At 33.2% G+C, this 20,994-nt stretch overlaps 1 protein-coding gene across 1 annotated transcript in view; it reads right to left on the bottom strand.

Annotated features, from left to right (window-relative positions):
• Positions 1–20,994, bottom strand: part of LOC129234230 (carboxypeptidase M-like) — a 430,473-nt gene that overhangs the window by 61,836 nt on the left and 347,643 nt on the right. Inside the window, exon 2 of the mRNA XM_054868165.1 lies at positions 4,357–4,572. Within this exon, the coding sequence (XP_054724140.1) occupies positions 4,357–4,572 (216 nt within the window). The remainder of the gene's footprint in view (positions 1–4,356; positions 4,573–20,994) is intronic.

Genomic DNA, 20,994 nt, shown 5'->3' with positions numbered 1-20,994 from the left:
AAATCTGGGATATTATAGATTTCTAGATTTTTTCAGGGCAAAACCACCCTTGTTGTCCTTATAATTTTGTCCAGTTTTAACAACGATATTTTTTTAATCATCATTGCAAAACATTTTTATATTTTGTATTTTTAAATGTTCTACATTTTACAATAATTTCTAGCATAAAAGGCATTTTTTGTATAAATTTTACTGAATTATTTTAGAAATATTTTTTTCTGTGAAATTTTCTGCTGTCCTTATAATTCTGACCACCACTGTATCAAAAAAGAGTTTCTTTAACGTATATTTAAATTACAATTTTTAAAATTAATTTGAATAAGTTAAAAAATACATTTAGCCGTATCAGTTCTTAAGACTAAGTAATAAATAAGACTGTGTAATACAAACAAAAGTAAGATCATTTAACGCATGCAGAACTTAGATTTTGTAGTCAACACACAATTAAGATATATGTACAAAATAAATATTATGTATCATATACAAGATTATATATGTACTGCTAAGTCGTAAGACAAAGTTTTACTCTGACGATCTCGAATTAAACCGTATTATTAAACTTCTTTGCGAAGTTTTTCAATACAGCTCAAGTTCTTCTTTATTCCAAAATTACTGTTTCGAAATGCATACAAATTGTTAGATGTTGCACCTTCATTAATCAACTTAGTCATATAGGACAAATATCGATTTTCCCGCTTAATCCATTACTCGAACCAAATTCTTATGAGATCAAACAAGACCAAAGCAACAAACATTTATTCTGCGTTCTAATCACGGAGAAGGATTTACCATAAATTTTTTATGTCATCTGCTAATAATCGAATAATCAGAAAAAAGTGTCCGATTAATTAAACTCTTAATACGTTTGCGTGAAGTAAAGGCTATTTTCAAAATTTAAACTCGTTAAATTTTTCTCTCCTTTTTTTTAATTTAATAATTGCTTCTTAGTATCAGGAGGCGTACTTTAGCAAAAAGGTTTTCAAAAACTCAAAACTTGGGTCCTTTTCATGTTTTGCTTAATTTAAACAATCATTAACCGTCTTTGTTATTGATAAATAAAGTTATTTCATCACAACATTTTTAGGGCATTTAAATAACCCTAATGTAGTATGAATAAAAGGTTATATGGTACTACCACTTCATTAAGGGGCTACATAGTAAAAGGTTAAAAAGTACTACTACATTTTCCAGAATAGGACACACGTTTGTCTATATTTTTCAAAAATGTCTCACGCAGTATTATTTAAAGTATTACGTTAATGGCATAATAACTGTGTGTGTAGTGCATAACACATCTTTTTTAAACTTTTCGAAATCAATTTCAATTAAAAGCGCTTCTTTTCTAAAATACCAGACAGTTTGGTGTCCTGACTTTCATGTCGATAAAATTATTTTTTAGAATTGCAAAAGCATGCATTAAACCATTGTTTTACACTTAATTCATTGCATTCAGTGTTTCTTTTCATGATCGTAGATTAATAAGCCTTTTCTTCTACTTTTGTTAGCTAGAAAGGAAATTTCGTTGTCCTGACTTGAAAATTCACATTTACAAAACCTTTTTTGTTCGCTTTCAAGCAGTTTTTTTTTTAAAACCTTTTGTGCATTAAAGAAGGAAGTAATATTTGTTAGATACTCACAGCAAAAATAGATGTTACTGAACAGCTAAGATATTACTTTAAGAACCATTATGGGGTTATAAATCGTTCTCTCACTTGTACATATTGAACTCGTGACATTTCTGAAACAATGGTGTTGCTATACGAGGTAAAAATCAGAAAGGAGTAAAAATTTAAATAAACTCGGGATACAATGCGTACACAGTGACCTAGCTGCATACATTACTTCAAAGATTAAGCTACGGATACTGAGCAACGAAAGGCTCGATATTTTGTTTTTACAACAAACTGGATTGTAAATTGCTAACCTGACAATCAAGTATTATTTTTATGATTAACCTCCAATCACCCGTTGACAATACTATGGCTTAGTTAGTTCATTAATTTGTGCGGTAGAGAGTTAAAAGCCCAACCCTGTAGCATTTTTTAAAGACATATTGCCAATCTTCATATGCTAATATGCGTGGAATTACAATATGACAAAATCCAACCCCAGAGGAAATTTCTATTTTATTAATAATCAACATCTCCCATCCCCTTCTTTAGCACAAACTTATGTCTACATTAGCGAGGATAATTGTACCGGTATTTTCAAGTTCACTTCTGTCATTTCATTTCCCAAGAATCATTTTAACTATTTTAAAAACTGAAAACTAATGTCACTTTTTTTTCTTTTTATCTTTTTTTCCTAGGCATGTACTTCAAAGAACAAAGGTTTTTAAATCCCAAATATATCTCCTTCAACAAACTTTACTTTTAAAAAAATGTTCTCTTACACTAGAGAAAATAGCGCCCCTATACATTTAAGATTATCGTTTCAGCCAGTCGTCGCATGAAGAAACAATAACAAACAATACACCAAGAGGAAAAAAACGCTTTGGAGCGTTAGAAACAGATAAATCCAATAATCTCCTAACCGTTTTAGTAACAGACTCGTAGAGAACAAAATGGCCAGAAAAGCTCCCTCTATGCTTCCGATATTGATATCAGATGCCCAAAGGATTGGGTGACTCACATGAAGAATCGCTTGCTTAAGAGAACGGCACAGCAAATATCAATCTTTTATAGAAGACTTTGGATAATTCATTGAATTTCTTTAACAGTTTTTTGGCAGAAAAAACGGTATTCCACATTCTTTTATGATTTTCAAAAGTATGTCTTGAATAGTGGTTGTAATTTATTATGGATCTGCTGGAATAGTGTAGTATTTTAAGTTTTAGTTTCAAGCAATGCTTCGAAGAAAATAATTTTGTTATTCATGAATTCCGTGAACGAAAAAAACTTTTTGTTGATGCCCTGTGTGATTTCGTGAAAAATAAAATAGTATTGGTTGCGTTTACAACAAAATAATCAGGAGGAATAATTTATGTGATACAAATTACACTGAAAAACTTACTCTTGTACCTTACTCTTTTCTCAACCGACTTCTAACCTTTAAGCATAAATCCATATTGCTTACGAAAAGTATTAGGTTCTTCCCATGCTCCATGTGAATGAAACATAGTTTCAGTCTACTTGTCAAGTAGTAAAGAAAATAACTTTAACTGAAATTGTTCATGACATTTCTCCGTGTTTGTTTATCATTTGTACCATCTTACTCTTTTTTATCCTCTACTTTGTTTGCCGAATCCAAAAATATAATTTTTGTAAACTACAAATCTTTAAACAAAGTATTTGCTCCTTGTTATGTTTTTAGATTTACACAGTGGCAGTTTTGAAATGCAATGCGAAATTGAACTTGACCTTCAATAAGATTGTGGATAGAAGAATACAAGCGAAGAAATAAACAAAATTGAAAGTTGCTGAAAAATTTATGGATAAACTTATTTTAATTAACTGAAAAGTATTTATCTAGTATTGACTGACAACCGATGAGATAGAAGGGTAACATCCAGTTTACAGGGGGAATTGGACGGATATATTAGAGTGCAGGGATGTCAGTTTTTAATTATAGATGTTTTAGTCTCTAAATTAAAGAGAGTCACATTGAAATGAACGAAACACGCACATAGAAGTTATCCTTTTCCTCCCAGTCAGACAGTATCTTTCTAATAGGCCACTTGCCGATTCCACTGCAAAAGTGGTGCAGACAATATCGTTATTTTGATCATAATGTCTGAATATTTGATGGAATATACAGTGCTGGCCAAATTATTAGACTAAGACTGTTTTTTAAAAGCAAATTCTTTATTGATTACATAACTATAGACACATTAACGAACAGTGAAATAATTATCCAATATTTAGTATGCATTCCCTTGTTCTTGATGAGCATTTTAAGTCTCTTTGGCATACTTTTCACAAGGTTTACACCATTTCTTAACTTTTTAAAAAAGGAGGCAAAAAATTGTTTATACTCCCTGTTATATATACTCACATGCACATACTCACTAATTACATAAAACTTTAAATATAACAGAACACACTAATAAGAAGAACTAGTGAACTGTTTAAGCTGGCTGAGGTTATGTTCCTGGTAGGTAGATAAACAAAGAACAATAAATAAAGCAGACACTGCTGCCACCTGCAAACTTAACAGTCTGTACTGTACTTTAACAGTAAAATAAATAGTATTTTAATACAAATAGTGTACAAAATACTATTTACAAAAAAAAAACTTTAGTCTAATAATTTGACCAGCACTGTAAATAAAACTTAAACCACCCTTTGGTAAAATACGAGCCTTTGTTAATAAAATGAGGCGGAACTTTTTCCACCCCATTCATAAGTTTTCACTTACCTTGAACAGTTTTTCCAATAGAGTATAACAAAGCAAAATCAGGGTGTTCTCTACTAATGTCTTGTAAAAGTTTTGTCATCTGTTCATAGTTGTGGTAGCTAAAGTCTACTTGGATACCGCGAACGTATTGCACAGCCGTCAAGTAAAGGTAAAAAATGACTACCACAAATCCAGACAGATACCACACTGCGGGTTTCATTTCTCCTTGGGGCCTTGCTGAAAAGAGAAAATGAGACTTATTAGACAATATTTATTATTAAATGTTTTTTTTTTTAAAATATGGACAAAATTAAAACATCATGCAAATGGTTTTGAATTCGAAGGAAAATATGCAAAGTTTAAATGCGTCCCAGCTTGTTCATGACGGATTGTTGCTACATTTTGGTAGAAAAATTTGCCCCAAATTTCCTGCTATAATTGAATGCTTTTATACTAAATACTAGTGGTACCCGCACGGCTTTGCCCGTAATAGAAAATTAAAAGGTCTTTTGGTTCGCATGTATATTTACAAATAATGTATGGTAAATTTTCTCGCCAATTGGCTTGTGCCCATCTTACGGTTTCACGTTATGATAACTTCGTAATTTACTTGTCCATCTTATGATAATTTTGTTCTTAAAATTGGAATAGAAAAAGAACCACATCAAATTTTCGAAAAATCGCTTCGGGGTGCACACTCCCATGCTACAAACTAACTTTGCCAAATTTCATGAAAATCGGCTGATCGGTCTAGACGCTATGCGCATCACAGAGATCCAGACAGACAGAGATCCGGACAGAGGGAAATCCTGACAGATAGAGATTCGGACAAAGAGACTTTCAGCTTTATTATTACTAAAGATTGAAAACATGATTTTGTTATTTGTTTTTAGACATTCATTCAATTACTTCAAGATGCTATAAATGTCCATAAACAACATTTAGTTAGCAAACATTCCCTCTTTCATCCTTAAATCAGTACCAAATTAGGTTCAAAAATCCCATTCGGCAACTCGGCCACGCCCCATTTTCTCCAGAACTTGTTTTCCCTTGAAGCTACTACTATCTTATAGCTAATGAACGTTGAATTCACCAGCAAGCTAACTGATCCTTCTGGTATAAAAGTAGTAGAGTCTTTGTATAATGAGGCATGGCTAAAGAGTGCGAAATCTATATTTATGCAACTAATTTGTTATTGATTTGAGAAAGGAGGACAGAATACTTGATGATTAAATGTTGCTAATTGATAGAATAACCTAAAATAGCACCCTGACATCTAAAAAATACTAAAAACACAAATAATCAGAAACTAAAAATATGTACAAAGTGTTACAATGTAGCAATTAATGTGGGACGGAGGTAATATTTTTTTCTTAATAAAGCGTTCACTATACGCATATACACTAAATATAATTCCTTTACCTAAATAAGCTTCAAAACTAGATGCCAAATTTCAAAAGGATTATGCGTTTAAAATGTTATAGGTACATTACCTACTGACATAATATTATTACTTCCTTTTACAAAAAAGTATTGTACTCGCGAAAAAATTTCACTCAAAATTCGGCCTTAATTTCCATTTTGCTCATTCCCGAATTAATGTTGATTTTTTTTTTTCAACCCGACCACACGCGGATAAGTGCCTAAGAACGTATGAAAACCCAAAATAAACATTATGACATTCCCCGAGTTAATTACAACGACTTTTCTCGTGACGTCCGTATGTACGTATGTATGTCGCATAACTCAAGAACGGTATGTCCTAGAAAGTTGAAATTTGGTACGTAGACTCCTAGTGGCATCTAGTTGTACACCTCCCCCTTTTGGTTGCATTCGAGTGTTTCTAAAGGGGTCTTTTGGCCCTTTTTGAGGGGAAATCATTGTTAATTTCGATGGATACTCAAGTGGTGTTATAATTTGGTGGACACTTGGCAATATATCGCCAGTCTCTTGGTCTCCAAGTTTTGTCGCCAACTTGGCGAAAAATTTGGCGATTTTTTTCTTTAAATCTGGTTTCATTTTGGCCACTGTTGGTGATATTTGGAGAATAAACTATTGAATTACATTAAAATTGCCAATAATCGGAAAATGACATTAAATTGGAGTAAAAGGAAGTCATGTGATGCACACATCAGCTCGTTTTATTTAGTTTTTTTTACATTTGAATGGCAGCTTGGTTTTTAAAAAGGATTTTTTTTTTTGCCTTTTATTAGCATCAAAGTAGATAAAATGTAAATACGATAAAAAGTAATTGCAGAAATAGTTACCGAAACAAATATTGAAAAATAACCAAAAGGAAAAAAATACGTTACTTGTTCAGAAAGATTTATTTTCTTTATGTAAATAATATGTTTTGAGGCGCATAGCATTAAAATAAGCAATCCCATTCTCTAATTCATTTCAAAAAGCTTATTTTTTAGTATTTTAAGGATCTGAAAGCATTGAATTACTTTGGAAGTTGAAAGACTTTTCCTTTTAACTTTTCCAAACATAACGCAAATTTCAATAAATTTAACAACTTTTTTTAAATTTAGAAGAGTTGTTTATTTATTGCTCTCTAACGAATGTTATTTTAATCAACTTGGTCGGAAATAAATCCCCGGTTTTTAATGTGTTCTCTAAAAACAAATATAATTTCAATGAAATGAAATCTTGGAAGGGGATTGCAAGTCAATAAATTTATGATCATTAACTAGCTGATTCTTCCTTCAGAAAAACAATTTTTATTAAATTTCAATGCTGAAAACATGTTTGGTTTTTAGCAGCCCGAATGAAAAAACGTAAGTACCCTGGCCTATGCGAGCTCCTAGGGGTAAAGCAATAGGGCAATGGCCATGGCCAGCACTATTTTAGATCGTTAAACCTTCCTTACATAATGTAAGAGTTGCATGTATGATGAATTTTTTTATTTCCATGAAATCATTTTTTGATTTCATGGAAAAATGAATTTTATGGATTTGATTTTTCCATGAAATTAATCTGCAAATGAGTGGCTTAATTAAAGCCTTTTATGTAAAATGCAGTCTCTAAACTAATTTATATCTCTACTACTGGTACCCGCACGGGTTTTTGCCCGTAGTAAAACATTAAAAGGTCAATTGGTTCGCCTGTATATTTACAAATAATGGATAAAAAATTTCTCATCAATTTGCTATATTCATTTGCTGGTCCATGTTATGGTTCCACGTTATGATAATTTCGTGATTTCTTCGTCCACGTTGTGATAATTTACTCGGTAAAAATTTCTTAAAATTCGAATACAGAAAGAACAAAAACGAATTTTCGAAAAATCGCTTCTAGGTGCACACCCCATGCTACAAACTTAACTTTGTGCCAAATTTCATGAAAATCAGCCAAACGGTCTAGGCGCTATGCGCGTCACAGGGATCCAGATAGACTTTCAGCTTTATTATTAGTAAAGATATTTCACTCAAATTTCATCAGAAAAACACAAACGCAGCATCCACTTCTAATACAAAAAACCAACGAGCAGAGCACAAACTTACAGACATTGAAACCTTCATACACGTAAACGCATTTTTTTCAAATTCGTAATTTAAACATTGGTTTTTCGAACCACAGTCAAACTCGCTTATAACGAGGTTGAAGGAGCCGCGATATTTTCTCGTTATAACCGAGTGCTCTTAAAAAACGGGTTAATAAAAAATCATAAATTTTCGTATGCACTCGCTTTTTACTTCCTTTTACAAAAAAGGAAGTATTGTATTCGCGAAAAAAAATTCACTCAAAAATCGACCTTAATTTCCATTTTACTCACCCCCGAATGAATGATGAGGTCTGTTTTCGACTCGACCACATGCGGAAAAGTGCCTAAGAATGTATAGACACGCGAAATATCCATTTTGACGATTCCCGAGTTAATTACAACGAGTTTTCTCGTAGCGTCTGTATGTACGTATGCATGTGCGAATGTGCGTATGTATGTCGCATAACTCAAGAACAGTATGCCCTAGAAAGTTGAAATTTGGTACGTAAACTCCTAGTGGGGTCTAGTTGTGCACCTTCCCTTTTGGTTGAATTCGGGAGCTTCTAAAGGGGTCTTTTGTTAATTTCGATGTAAACTCAAGTGGTGTTATAATTTGGTGGACACTTGGCGACCAAAAGACTGGCTACAGATCGCCAAGTTTTGTCGCCAACTTAACGAGAAATTTGGCGATTTTTTTATTATTTTTTTTTAATCCGATTTTAATTTGGCCACTGTTGGTGATATTTGGTGAGTAAGCTATTGAATCACATTAAAATTGCCAGTATGGAGGAAATGACATTAAATTGGGGTAAATGGAAGTCATGTGATGCACACATCAGCTCGTTTATTATTACTTTTAACTTTCTGTGCAGTACCAAAACAGTTGGTTAATTTGCTTTGAACTGTTTAATTCTCTCTTTCTTGTGTGTCTGTTATGTGTTATGGCTAACTGTCATAAAACACATCACTAACTTTTGATTTACTTCGTACTATTAAATGGTTTTTTTTTCCCAAGAAAGGATAAGCTAGTCTAGATCTCTATAAAAAATTTATGAATCGTAATTATTGCTTGCTTTAAGCGAGGTTTGCTTAAAGCGAGTTGTGTCCTCACAGACTTAACATTGTACCAAACGAATACTTATGGATTCTTCGTTAAATCCATGTTCTTGTTAAATCAGGGCTCGTTACTAGCGGGTTCGACTGTATTGCTTTACAGTTAACTTATTTATTTAAAAAAGTCACAGAGTGTATTAATCTTTGCTCAAAACTATTTCATACTCCTATAAAGATGGATTTATCTTTTTACTTCCTTTTACGAAAAAGGAAGTATTGTGTTCGGGAAAAAAATTCACTCAAAAATTGATCTTAATTTCCATTTTGTTCAACCTCGAATGAATGCTGAGTTTTTTTTTTTTTCGACCCTACCACACGTGCATATATACCTAAGAATGTATAGACGCCCGAAATATCCATTTTTACGATTAACGAGTAAATTACAACGATTTTTCTCGTGACGTCTGTATGTACGTCGCCATGTTTTGTCGCTAACTTGGTGACAAATTGGGCTTTTTTTTTTAAATCTGGATTCAATTTGACCACTGTTGGTGATATTTAGAGAGTTTTCTATTGAATCACATTAAAATTGCCAATAATTTGGAAATAACATTAAATAGGTGTAAAAGGAAGTCATGTGGTTCACACATCAGCTCGTTTAAAATTATGTGCAGTTAATATTTTAAATATGTTTCAACTTAACTGCAGCATCTCTCCAGAATGTGTGAGCGGAATAGTGTAAAAAAATAGTCTTTCTGTTTTTTTTAATTACTATTTTTGTAAACATTAATTAAAAATGAAAATTATTCACGATAAAATTGAAAATATCAGCTTCAACTTTTCTTAGACGTTGTTAACTTTTTTACATATTAATAAATGTTTTATGCCAATATTTTCTGTTAATAGCATATCGTAAGTAATTAAAAATTAAAACTACATACAGTTAGGCAACTATTCTTGCGAGTGTCCTTCAACTTATAAAAGAGCCAAATCATCCTCTATCAAACCTATTTGAAATGGAATTTCTATGAAATTTTAATCGCAACTGCTCCACAGCAGTGTGTAAGACATAGCTTTAGCTAGGATTACAAAAATAAACTTCGGTGTGAAACAAGCTCTGAAGATGCAATAGAGTAGGATTATCGAAGCCTCAAATAATTAACAGCCATAAGCTAATGGATTATACTTCGTCTTCTATTTTTAAATTGAATTTTTGGGAGCGTTACATAAAAGATTCAAATTATTGGGCCCCGGTAATTTACTGAATATACCATGCCTTGCCTTCAATCTTCCAGTTGAACCGAACCATTGCTTCGGTCACTTGTTTGGTCTGCGCTAATTCTACATTAGCTACCAGTTTGTTTGGCACTCTTGGCTTCCTTAAGAGGTTTTCCATCTCCAGCTTAGTCACTTTCCAATGCCGGGCTGATCAGTGCTAATAAGCACGAAACTGCAGTCCTCGGCTGGAAATGACTGAGCTGGTGGTGTATTTCATGTATTCAAAAAGTGTTTCTTATAGTTATTGAAGTTAGGGTTTTTTCTCGTTTTCGTTCGCCTCTGCTATATAATGTCTCCACTACGATCATCTACATCAGCAATTTTATGCGGTGATCCGGTGGACCGGCACCAGTCTGCAGAAAAAATAACCGGTCCTAGCAGATTTTTGTCTGTTCACGTTCAAAATTTTCCTTACTCAATAAAATTGAAGAAATTTTTTTGTGATTAATCCTCGTAAATTCCTATGATTTTATAAATGTTTATTTACATTGTACAGTTATAATGCTAATAATTGTTGTCTTTACATTTAAATATTTTAAGATACTTCTTGAATACCGAGCAAAGTGTTATTTACTTTCTAATTAATTATTAGTATTTTTCCATAAAAAAGAAGAAAAAAAACCTCATCGTTGGTAAAAAAAAATTTCGCAAGTTTTAAATGTTTCCCAAGTTATCTTATTTTTTTCAGCAAAAAAGAGGGGGGGATGCTAATTCCGGTCCATATTTTTTTCTCAAAAGCGTTTACCGGTCCATGAGCCAAAATGGTTGGGGAACGCTGAACTACATTGTATCTCCTGTCACCGACTTCGTTCACAAGTTGCGATAGGTGAATATAGATAGGAACACAGTCACAATCGTTAAATTCTTTCAAAGTATGAATATATTCGAACCGTATTTCTCAGATTATGATTTTTAGTGGTATACTTTTATTACATATTTTTATTAGTACATATTGGTGCATAAAAAAACACTAAATTAAATAATTATTCAAACGTTGGGTATTTTCTTGTATGTAGGAAACCATTGTCATTTTTCCTACTGACTGACGATTAAAAACATAAGACTTAATATTTTGATGATTCTCTACATCATTTAATCAAACAAAACTACACTACTTTTGATTTGAGCAGCCAGGTCTCCTTGGACTGGTTTCCAGATGGCCATATGCACCAATCGTAATAAATACACCGCCAGCTCAGTCATTCCAGCCGAAGGCTGCAGTTTCGTGCTTATTAGCACTTATCAGCCCGGCATAGGAAGTGACTGAACTGGATGTGGAAAACCTCTTAGGGAAGCCAAGAGATGTTGGTCTCTTGGCTTCCTTAAGAGGTTTTCCACCTCCAGCTCAGTCACTTCCTATGCTGGGCTGATGAGTGATAATAAGCACGAAACTGCAGTCCTCGGCTAGAATGACTGAGCTGGCGGTGTATTTCATGTATTTCTGCTTAGCCCTAACTATAGGGCGGTAACTTACTGAAAATAGTAATTACTCTACGACGAAATTTAAATTATTGAACAATTATGCGAACTTACAGCTAAAATGAGGAATAAATGATAAATTGAAGTTACTTTCCCGAATTTCCAATAATGTCACACCAAATAATTGGTTGTTACAATCAAAAATCCATTTATTTAAAGAAAAAAGCTTGCGTAATTTTAATGACAAGTAATATACCTTGAAGTCAAATCGGTCGGAGCTATCCCAAACTAATTTCTACTGCCAAATTACTTTCTCACTTTAATACAAAATCACATACTCAAAAAAAGCAAACATCATTCCAACAATAATTATTTTTCATCATTTTGCAGGAACCTTCCATTTCCTTTGTTCCTATGTTCCAAACTCATAACCTACTTCCATATTATTCCACCGCTAACAAAATTTATCTAAAAGCAATACAGTTGCCCAACTAATGGTAATTTTAGTGATTAATAAATGATTAATATTCTCGAGTCCAAGTTCAGAGGAACAGCGGACGAAAGAGAAATTGAACTTTCAACAGAGAAATGAATCTAATATGATAGTCACATAATCCGTGGTTGGTGATTACTGTTTATGTTGACGACTGTTGCGCGTACAGAATTCAAATTTAACGCACTAATTACAAAGCTGCAGCCATAAGTATACCGCCTCCAGAATTTAATTAAGAGCAATTATTTCTCAGCCCGAAAGCTGTGAAAGATTCGGTTACAGTTCAACTTCAGTTTTAATTTGTAATAACACATTTCATTAATATTTTGAATGTTTCCGAAAAGCAAAGCATCTCGAATTTCAACCAGGCTAATTATTTCGAAGTAATTAAACAAAAAAATTATACCCCTAATCATGCATTATAAACGACGCACAGATCTGCATAAAAAATTGATAGAATTTTTTTAAAAATAATCTAGGGAGTCAAAAAATCAAATCGAAATCAGAAAAAGAGTAAAACTTTAAAGTTTTTAATTAAATACTTTTACCACAAAATTGCATAGAAGTTTTCAAAAATGTGTTTGAAATGCAAATTAGGAACATTTTTTGCTGCCAAAACTCATCAGGTTAGTCTTTAAAAGCAATGTCTCCCACACCTTTCACAGAATTTGAAATTTTGACACTGATGATCCATTAATATGTAAAATATCCCAGCCAGGGTTAGAAAATATCGTGATATTTTCGAAAATGTCGAAAATATCCGATATTTTGATATTAATAGGATATTTTGATATATATCCAATATTTTCAATTAGCAGAAACTAAAATTTTCAAAACAGTAAATGTATCCTCAAATCACTCCTTATTAAAATATATACACTTAAAATTAAGATTTCATTCATTATTTATGTCTAATATTTCATTTAATATTTTATCATTTTTAAAGGAGTTAAATTAGCATTAGCTGTTTTACTCATTTTTCTTCTGTTCGCTACTTTAATACCAGTTGTATGATTCAAAAATAAAAATATGCATTAGTCGGTGCACGACCAACACACATTTTTTTTTCTTTCGTTTTTTTTCCCGATAAAAGTTTAATATTTAACTAGCCACTTTAAATCTCAATAAAAATCCGTATATTATAAATAATTTTATGATTATAAAATGAAAAAGGAATATTATATTACTTTGTTACATTAATGTTGTATTAATACATCATAAAATATGGTATACGCCCAAAATGTCGCGGCCAAAATGTCGCGGGCCAAAATATCGCTGCCTAAATGTCGCCGTCCCAAAATGTCGCCGGTCCAAAATGTCGCCGGTCCAAAATGTCGCCGTCCCAAAATGTCGCCGTCCCAAAATGTCGCCAGTCCAAAATGTCGCCGGTCCAAAATGTCGCCGTCCCAAAATGTCGCCGGTCCAAAATGTCGCCGTCCCAAAATGTCGCCGGTCCAAAATGTCGCCGTCTAAAATGTCGCCGGCCCAAAATGTCGCCGGCCCAAAATGTCGCCGGCCCAAAATGTCGCCGGCCCAAAAACGAAATAATACTGATACGAAAAATTTAAATGTACGTCGATGCTTTTCAGCATAAAAGTTGCGAAAGAATATTAATTGCCTTTCAAAGTAAGTTCCTTCAAAAATTCCAAACGTTTTCTCCTGTCTTAATTCGTAAGCATCAGATTAATTCCAGAAAATTAATAGTTTTCAGAAAAACATACGTTTTTCTGTATACTGTTAAGAACGTAAACATGCGAAAGGCTGCTGCAACGGATTTCTCTTTCTCGTTTAATCTGATTAATAATAATACTCAAGATGTAAAGCAAAGGATCAAGATGTAACGCAAGGATTCAGACAAAAAATTGGTATGGAAGTAAAACTAAACTGTTCTAAAGGCGAATGAAAGAATAGTGAGGCGCTATGTGAATATGGCAAGAGAATAGGCGGTTTGTATTTTTTGGGGTAATGAAGTAAAAACAAATAACTCCTTCACTCTAGCATATTATTACCTTAGCGACAAGTCAGTAATTTAGGGGATCAGGCGGAATGGCCCCCGACTTTGAATTTTTTTTTATATATACAAGTGGAAGTGCTTTTTATAGCAATCCTATGAAGTTTGCATTGGTTATATGCCCGTTATCCTCCCTCTTCCCTTTCACTAGAAAAATTCGAAATCACGGGCCAGGGTGGAAATCAAGTAGAAAGGTATCTTAATGAAATTTAATTTTCTCATAGATTTTTTAACATCACCCTAAGAACTGTAAAAAAAAAAAAAAAAAAAAAAAAAAAAAACTGTACGTTTTCAGTGAGATATACGTTGGTTAAAGTAAGATCAAAACTGTTCTGAGACTTTTTCTGGAAATGAAACTGAAGAAGTTTAACAAGACTGCTCGAGACCTTCCTCTGAGAGGACATTTGTATGTCCTTTGCGACCGGGATTTTGGGACAGCAAAACAAATGTTTAACAGAGATGACAGATTATTGCCGTGAAAACTCTGTCTTATGAGTAAAATTCTGAAATTACGCCGAAATCTTCACCGTCAAATCTTTTGAAATCAATGAAACCCGTAATTGCTAAAACAGGTGTCTTTCACTCAGATTTTTGAAAAACGACTCTACGCGATGACAAATATTTTCATTTCTCAACATTCATGAAATTTATATATTCGATAGAACATCAAGGGGGACAATTTCAGAACAGCTATTTTATTAGAGGTTTTCAAGAGGATACTTTCATGCTTGCGAAGTAGCGCTTGTCAGCTGAATCACATTTTCCAATTTTAAATAGAAAAGAAAAAATTTCACAATGTAGGGTGAAATAACTGATATCAATGAGATTATTCAGATCAATTTTGACCTAGACTTATTTTTAAAATGAGTTTCAAAAAGTAATAGTTCTAGCTCAATATAGCTTGGTAATTCAGAAAGAAAGAATACTGATAATAATAATAATAAACAAATAAGTTTTCCCCTCTCAGAAAAAAATGCTGTTTTAATTATTGAATTTTTACTACGCAAATTGTATAAGAATGAAAACTCAGTTTTTATTTAACACCCACGCTAGTTAAAGTGCTTCAAAAATGAGAGGAATACACGGCTAATTTAGATTTTATTGATATCTTGCTCAACCTCTCATATTTAAATTCAGTATATTTTTCATTGTTTATTTAATTACACTGACTCACGTAAACGATTACGAAACCCAACTTAGAACGAAAATAAGGCTTGTTTTCGTTTAATTTCACTTGCATACTACATTTTTGTATGAATCCTCGCATTACTTCTTGAGATATAGCAGTCACATAAAACGATTAAAAATATTCGGTGATCCATCCTTTTGGGATGACTGAAGCCAAAAATAAATGAGCAACTCGCCCTTTAAGATATACCTGTAGACCAAATTTTGTCTTAACCCTTGTACAGTAGACCCTCGTTTTACGCGGGTGTTATGTTCCACGGAAATGCTGCGTAAATCGAAACCGCGTAAATTGAGACCTAATATCAAAAATAGGGAATGGGTTCAAAATAGGGATTAGGTTCCGTAGATAAAAAAATACTTCATTCTAGTGATGACTAATTGTATGAAAAGTTTAATGTGTACTTATATCGATTTTTATGCATAATATGCATAAAGAAAACAAACTAATTTCGTGTTCTGTTTATGAAGAAGAGCTGGCTATGATAGTCTTTTGGTAGTCATTAAGAATTTTTCCTCTAATTCTTTGTTGAGCATTAACGCATCCATGACCACTTGCGTCATTTCCTTGATAAAATCTTCCTTTACTAACAAATCAGAAAAAAAGATTATTTCTATTGTCTACGAATGGTTCAAAATTTTCAATGTGAGCGTTTTTGGTTGTGTGTCACCGGAGTCGGTATCCTCGTTGGTTTTGACCTCCTTTGTCACTCCTAAAAGCTCTTCTTCCAGTGAGTTCTGAACTGTGTGAGTTTAATCACTTTACTTCTATAATGGAAAAAGCTCTGGAACCAATCGCATAAAATGTCTCCAAGGACCCAAGTTCGATTATTAGCACGCCAAAATGCAGTTAGTTACGAGTAATCTGCAATCTATAGGAGCTTGGGTTTTGAAAGAGAGGAAAATGTTACCTGTTTGCATTGCCGCATCAGCGTAAAATTGAAACTCATCTGCGTAAATAAAATAAAGGTGTCAAATCTTCAACCGCGTATACTGTTAAAACTACAGGTTGCGTTTGGCACCTTTCGGGGTGAAACGCTTGTTCACCAGCGACTCCCAATACGGAGCCGAAATCGCACCTCTTATTAGGGTGAAAAACGGGCACCTTTTAAAAGACAGACAGCGGCGGTGAAAAGAAGGAACCTTCAGAGAGATAAATGGCACCGTTACTGATTTCTACAGTAGATCCTCGTCCCCCCCTCCCCCGTATTGTGTGCATTTTTGAATATTATTGTGTTTATTGTTTGTGCTTATGATATACAAAGTATTGGTACGTTTTTCACATTGAATTGATTTTGGGTTAAAATTTGTCATTTAAGGCATTTGATCACATTTCAGACTTTCCAACATAATTTAGAAGACATTAAAATCAAAACAAATTTTTTGCAGCTCACATAATAAAAAAGCATTGGAAACAGAAATCAGAAAAAAAAAATAATAAACGCGTCTAGACAATGCATTCGTTTTTTTTTTTTTTTTTGAAATAACACCAACGAAATATTTTTACGTAATGAGTCATGGCATGAAACACACAGAGAGATTTCTTTTCCAAGTGTCTTTTTTTTTTTTCCTTTGCTTCGTCTACGCAGCTATTTTATTGAGAAGATAAAGACATTTAGTGTATCTGCTGTAGCAGTTAAGTTACATCGTTAAATTTTCATAACGGTTACTTATTAATTATTTCGTATTGCTAACAATAAACATTTTGGAGAAAATCCGCGAGACCGCTGACGCGACAAGCAAGTAACAGCATATATTAGTACACATGATAAAAAAAGCCATACATCACTATGTTAAAACAGTTAACTATAAACAAGAAGTAGTACTCAATTTACTTTGTTGAAACTCGACTCTGAAAACACTAAAAGCCTGTTGGAAAGCCTTAAATGTTATACCATGATTAAATGACTGTACTTACGCAAGGTTTTGAAGGTTTGTCCCAGAAATGTTAAAGTTTAATCCAGTTTAGTTGTCAATTCAATGTGAAAATTTAATGTATCAACAACTACGTTGCAGCATCGTCGACCGCCATTAAAGTGGCTGAACTGAACTTATCCCAGAGTGCACAGAGCATGTGCGAGCGAGGCACCTTTGCGGAGGAAAAGAGTCGCTATTGGCTACTGCGTGAGCTGATGGCCCTTCATTACCTTCTTTCATCCACTGAGGTGCTAAAAGATATCGGAACAATATTTCCTAGCCTCTGTGACTCTCTATGGCTCCGTCTTTGCACCCTAAGGCGGAAAATCGCACCTATCTGGCTCCTCCGGTTTTAACAGTGTATAATCGAAACCGCGTAAAATAAACCTGCTGAAAAAGAGGGTCTACTGTATTACTTTTTGAGATATATCAGTCACAGATAAAAAAAAAGAAAGGAAAAAAAAAACATTCGATTGCTTCACCCTCTGGTGTTATTGGCCCCAAAATCTGTCCCCCTGCTGCTTCCTAACATTTTATTTGATTCCGTTCATCATTTTTTGAGCAATGACAGTCACGCATATCGATGAAAACGTTCAGTTACTCTACTATCTTGAACGAATTGACGCAAAAAAAACCACGCAGCCCTAAATCATATATGGGTACTTGCGGGTATCGTTCGAATTCTTACCACAGGTTTTGACGTAGAATGGCCCCAAAAAATCGGTCACATACAAACGCACACTATTCTTGAAGAAAAGTTTTAAAAAATTTATCGAGCGTCAGAACTGAACGCCGTCAGAACGTTTTACAGTTGGTAGATAGCGAGTCACAAGAAATAAGATAACGTAACGCTTGTATTCTATTTGTTTGCTGAAAAACAGCCGAGAGCTGCGAATCAAAACGGAATAATCTTTTTAGAATTCATCAAGAAACTCAATTAGTTCAGTCCCATTTTTAACGAAGACATTCATTAAAGGCAGTAATCATTTATTCTGCAAATTTGGTGTTAAACAGCATTTTTGTACATTTGCATTTTTCTTACCAACTGAATGAGCGAATTTTGGTTCTACGACATTTTGGCCCGGCGACATTTTGGACAGGCGACATTTTGGCCCGGCGACATTTTGGACCGGCGACATTTCGGCCCGGCGACATTTTGGGCCGGCGACATTTTGGACAGGCGACATTTTGGACAGGCGACATTTTGGCCCGGCGACATTTCGGGCCGGCGACATTTCGGGCCGGCGACATTTTGGCCTGGCGACATTTTGGACAAGCGACATTTTGGACCGGCGACATTTTGGCCCGGCGACATTTTGGACCGGCGACATTTTGGCCGCGACATTTTGTCCCGCGACATTTCGGGGGCGACATTTTGACCCCAAACCATAAAATATAGTACATATGTTTTTGCTTATTTTCAATAAAATATGAGCAATATTAATATGATTAATATGATTTTTATATTGAAAGTACCTTAGTTGAAAAAGTAACTATCGAAAATATCAAAATATCATGATATTTTCGAAATCAATATCTGATATATATCGTGATACATATCGAATGATATATATCTGTGAACCCTGGTCCCAGTTTTAAATGAAAATATAGAAACACAACATCGTATTCATATTTTGTTTGCTTCTGGTTCAATATTACATTTTTTACGTTAAATGAAGAGTTTGTACTTCATAAATATAAATGGAGAATGTTGAATGCGTTTTACGGGACATCTTCCTGTTTTGCAAGTAGGTTCAAGAAAATGCGTAGCACTTCAGTTTTTCAATATGTTTACTGTTTACATGAAACATTTATTAAAACATGAAACATTTATTATTTACATTTAAAATTTAATTTATTGTATTTTATGCGTTTCAAGATATCCAAAAAATATCAAATCAGTTTTTGGGGTAAGCAAAGGAAAAAAAATTAATAAGGGATTTAACTACTAATGAAACCTTTAACAATATATGCTCATTGCATTTTTTAACTACGCAAAAGTTGTATTTTCTAACATACTTCGGGCGACGTTTTCACAGTCAATTTAGTTTGGCTGATTAAAGGCTTAATAGATTTTTTTTTCTTTGTTGAAAAACTAAGGAAACTCGCGATTTTTTTCCGACTATTCTTTAAAAACTTTTTAGTTCACGATAGAAAGTGGCTTCAGGTAGAGATTATCGTTTCATTCAGTTTGCAAGAGAGAAACAAACAGATATCCGAAGGAAAAGAAAAATAGCTTGTGTTTGAAAAGAATAAATCCAATGATCCTATCTCTCTTTCTTCGAAACTAAGAGCAAAACAGATAGAAAACACTTTGTTATGTCTTGAGGCAGAATAGCAGAGACTTGAAGAAATCTGATTTTGTGCTGAAAGATATATCTCATCTAAGGAAATTTTAAATAAAAAACAAATACTCTGGATGAAAAATGTTAACTCCATAAATCAACGTATATAGCAAGTTATTTCTCATAAATATTTCTTGAAACCGCGTTCATGTTTAATATTACAATGAAACAAATATTTTATTAAACAGTACTAAACAAGATAGCAAATATTGTACATCGTTTTTAAAATTATTTTCGGCATTTAAGATTGCATATTGTTGAAAAGAGTTTTAAGAATTAATCTTTTTAAAATCAGATTTTACTTTGATTCGTTCTCAGAGATAATATCACTTGATATCGACTTTAGCGCGACATAAAAATAAATAAATAAATAAATAAGCAGACAATTATTACTGATAAATTTAATTTTGATGACGTCAGGGGTTGGTGCGGTGAGTGTCCGCAGAAAGTTTTTCATATACGATCAGCTAACCCGAAATCTATTAGAAAGTTTCTGGTTTGTTAGTACTTACTGGAGATCCCGAGTTAACCGGACGCTTTATTAGAAAGCAAAAAAAAAAAAAAAAAAAAGAAAGAAAAAGAAAAAAAATATATATATCGAAAGCATTGAACCAATACCTATATTTTTTTCGAATAAGCAATCCCAATTTAGATGAATTTAAAATTATAAAATAATATTTCTAACCTCCCCTATTTTTCATCAAGTTTGTTTCAACTTTTGCATACTTCATACTTTATTCTTTAAAGACATTGTGCTAATGTTTAAACTTGTTATAAACACTGATTTGTTTTTTGCTGCCGTGGACAGATAAAGGACTGTAACTGCCCCCCTGTTTTCTGAAGAAAAAAAAAGTCGAATTCCAATATGTCCTTACTGTTAGTATTCAATTTAAAAAAAACCGCGTTTCTTCAAATCTTCAAATTCAATCCTGCTCACGACAGAATGCTGCGGTTAATTTCGAGTTGTTTTTTTTTTTTTTTTTTTTTTTTTCATTTTTGGATGGGCTACTACGGATGGTTATATATTTACTAATGTGCATGCTATAATTATTACTTTTTTTAATTTTATGTTATTGATTTGCAAAAAATATTCCAGCAATCTCTTAAAAAGGAAAATAAAGCATACAATACGAGTGATTTTCGGGACACTCAACAACCAAATAGCAAAACCCTTTTCCTTAGAAGTATATTTGGTCAGAATAAAAAGGAGATGAACTATGTTGACCGATTTCATGTGACACAAAGAACCTTCCAAAATGAGAATACAGCATGCATTCGAAGAAGATAGGTTCAATAATAGAACTTCTCCAAACATAGAACACACTTCACAGAAATACTTCTTTCAAGTTTTCGAAACTCTCTGTGGAACAAAATATCGTTCTAGAAGAATTACCCACTTGAAGAAATGACCACACTCGAGACATCGTTCTTCAAACAGGAAGCTTTTATGCTAGGAAGAATACGCTTTTTG

This window comes from Uloborus diversus, chromosome 1, assembly GCF_026930045.1.
Source record: "Uloborus diversus isolate 005 chromosome 1, Udiv.v.3.1, whole genome shotgun sequence".
Lineage (NCBI taxonomy): Eukaryota > Metazoa > Arthropoda > Arachnida > Araneae > Uloboridae > Uloborus > Uloborus diversus.
This window is presented reverse-complemented; position numbering and strand designations above follow the sequence as displayed.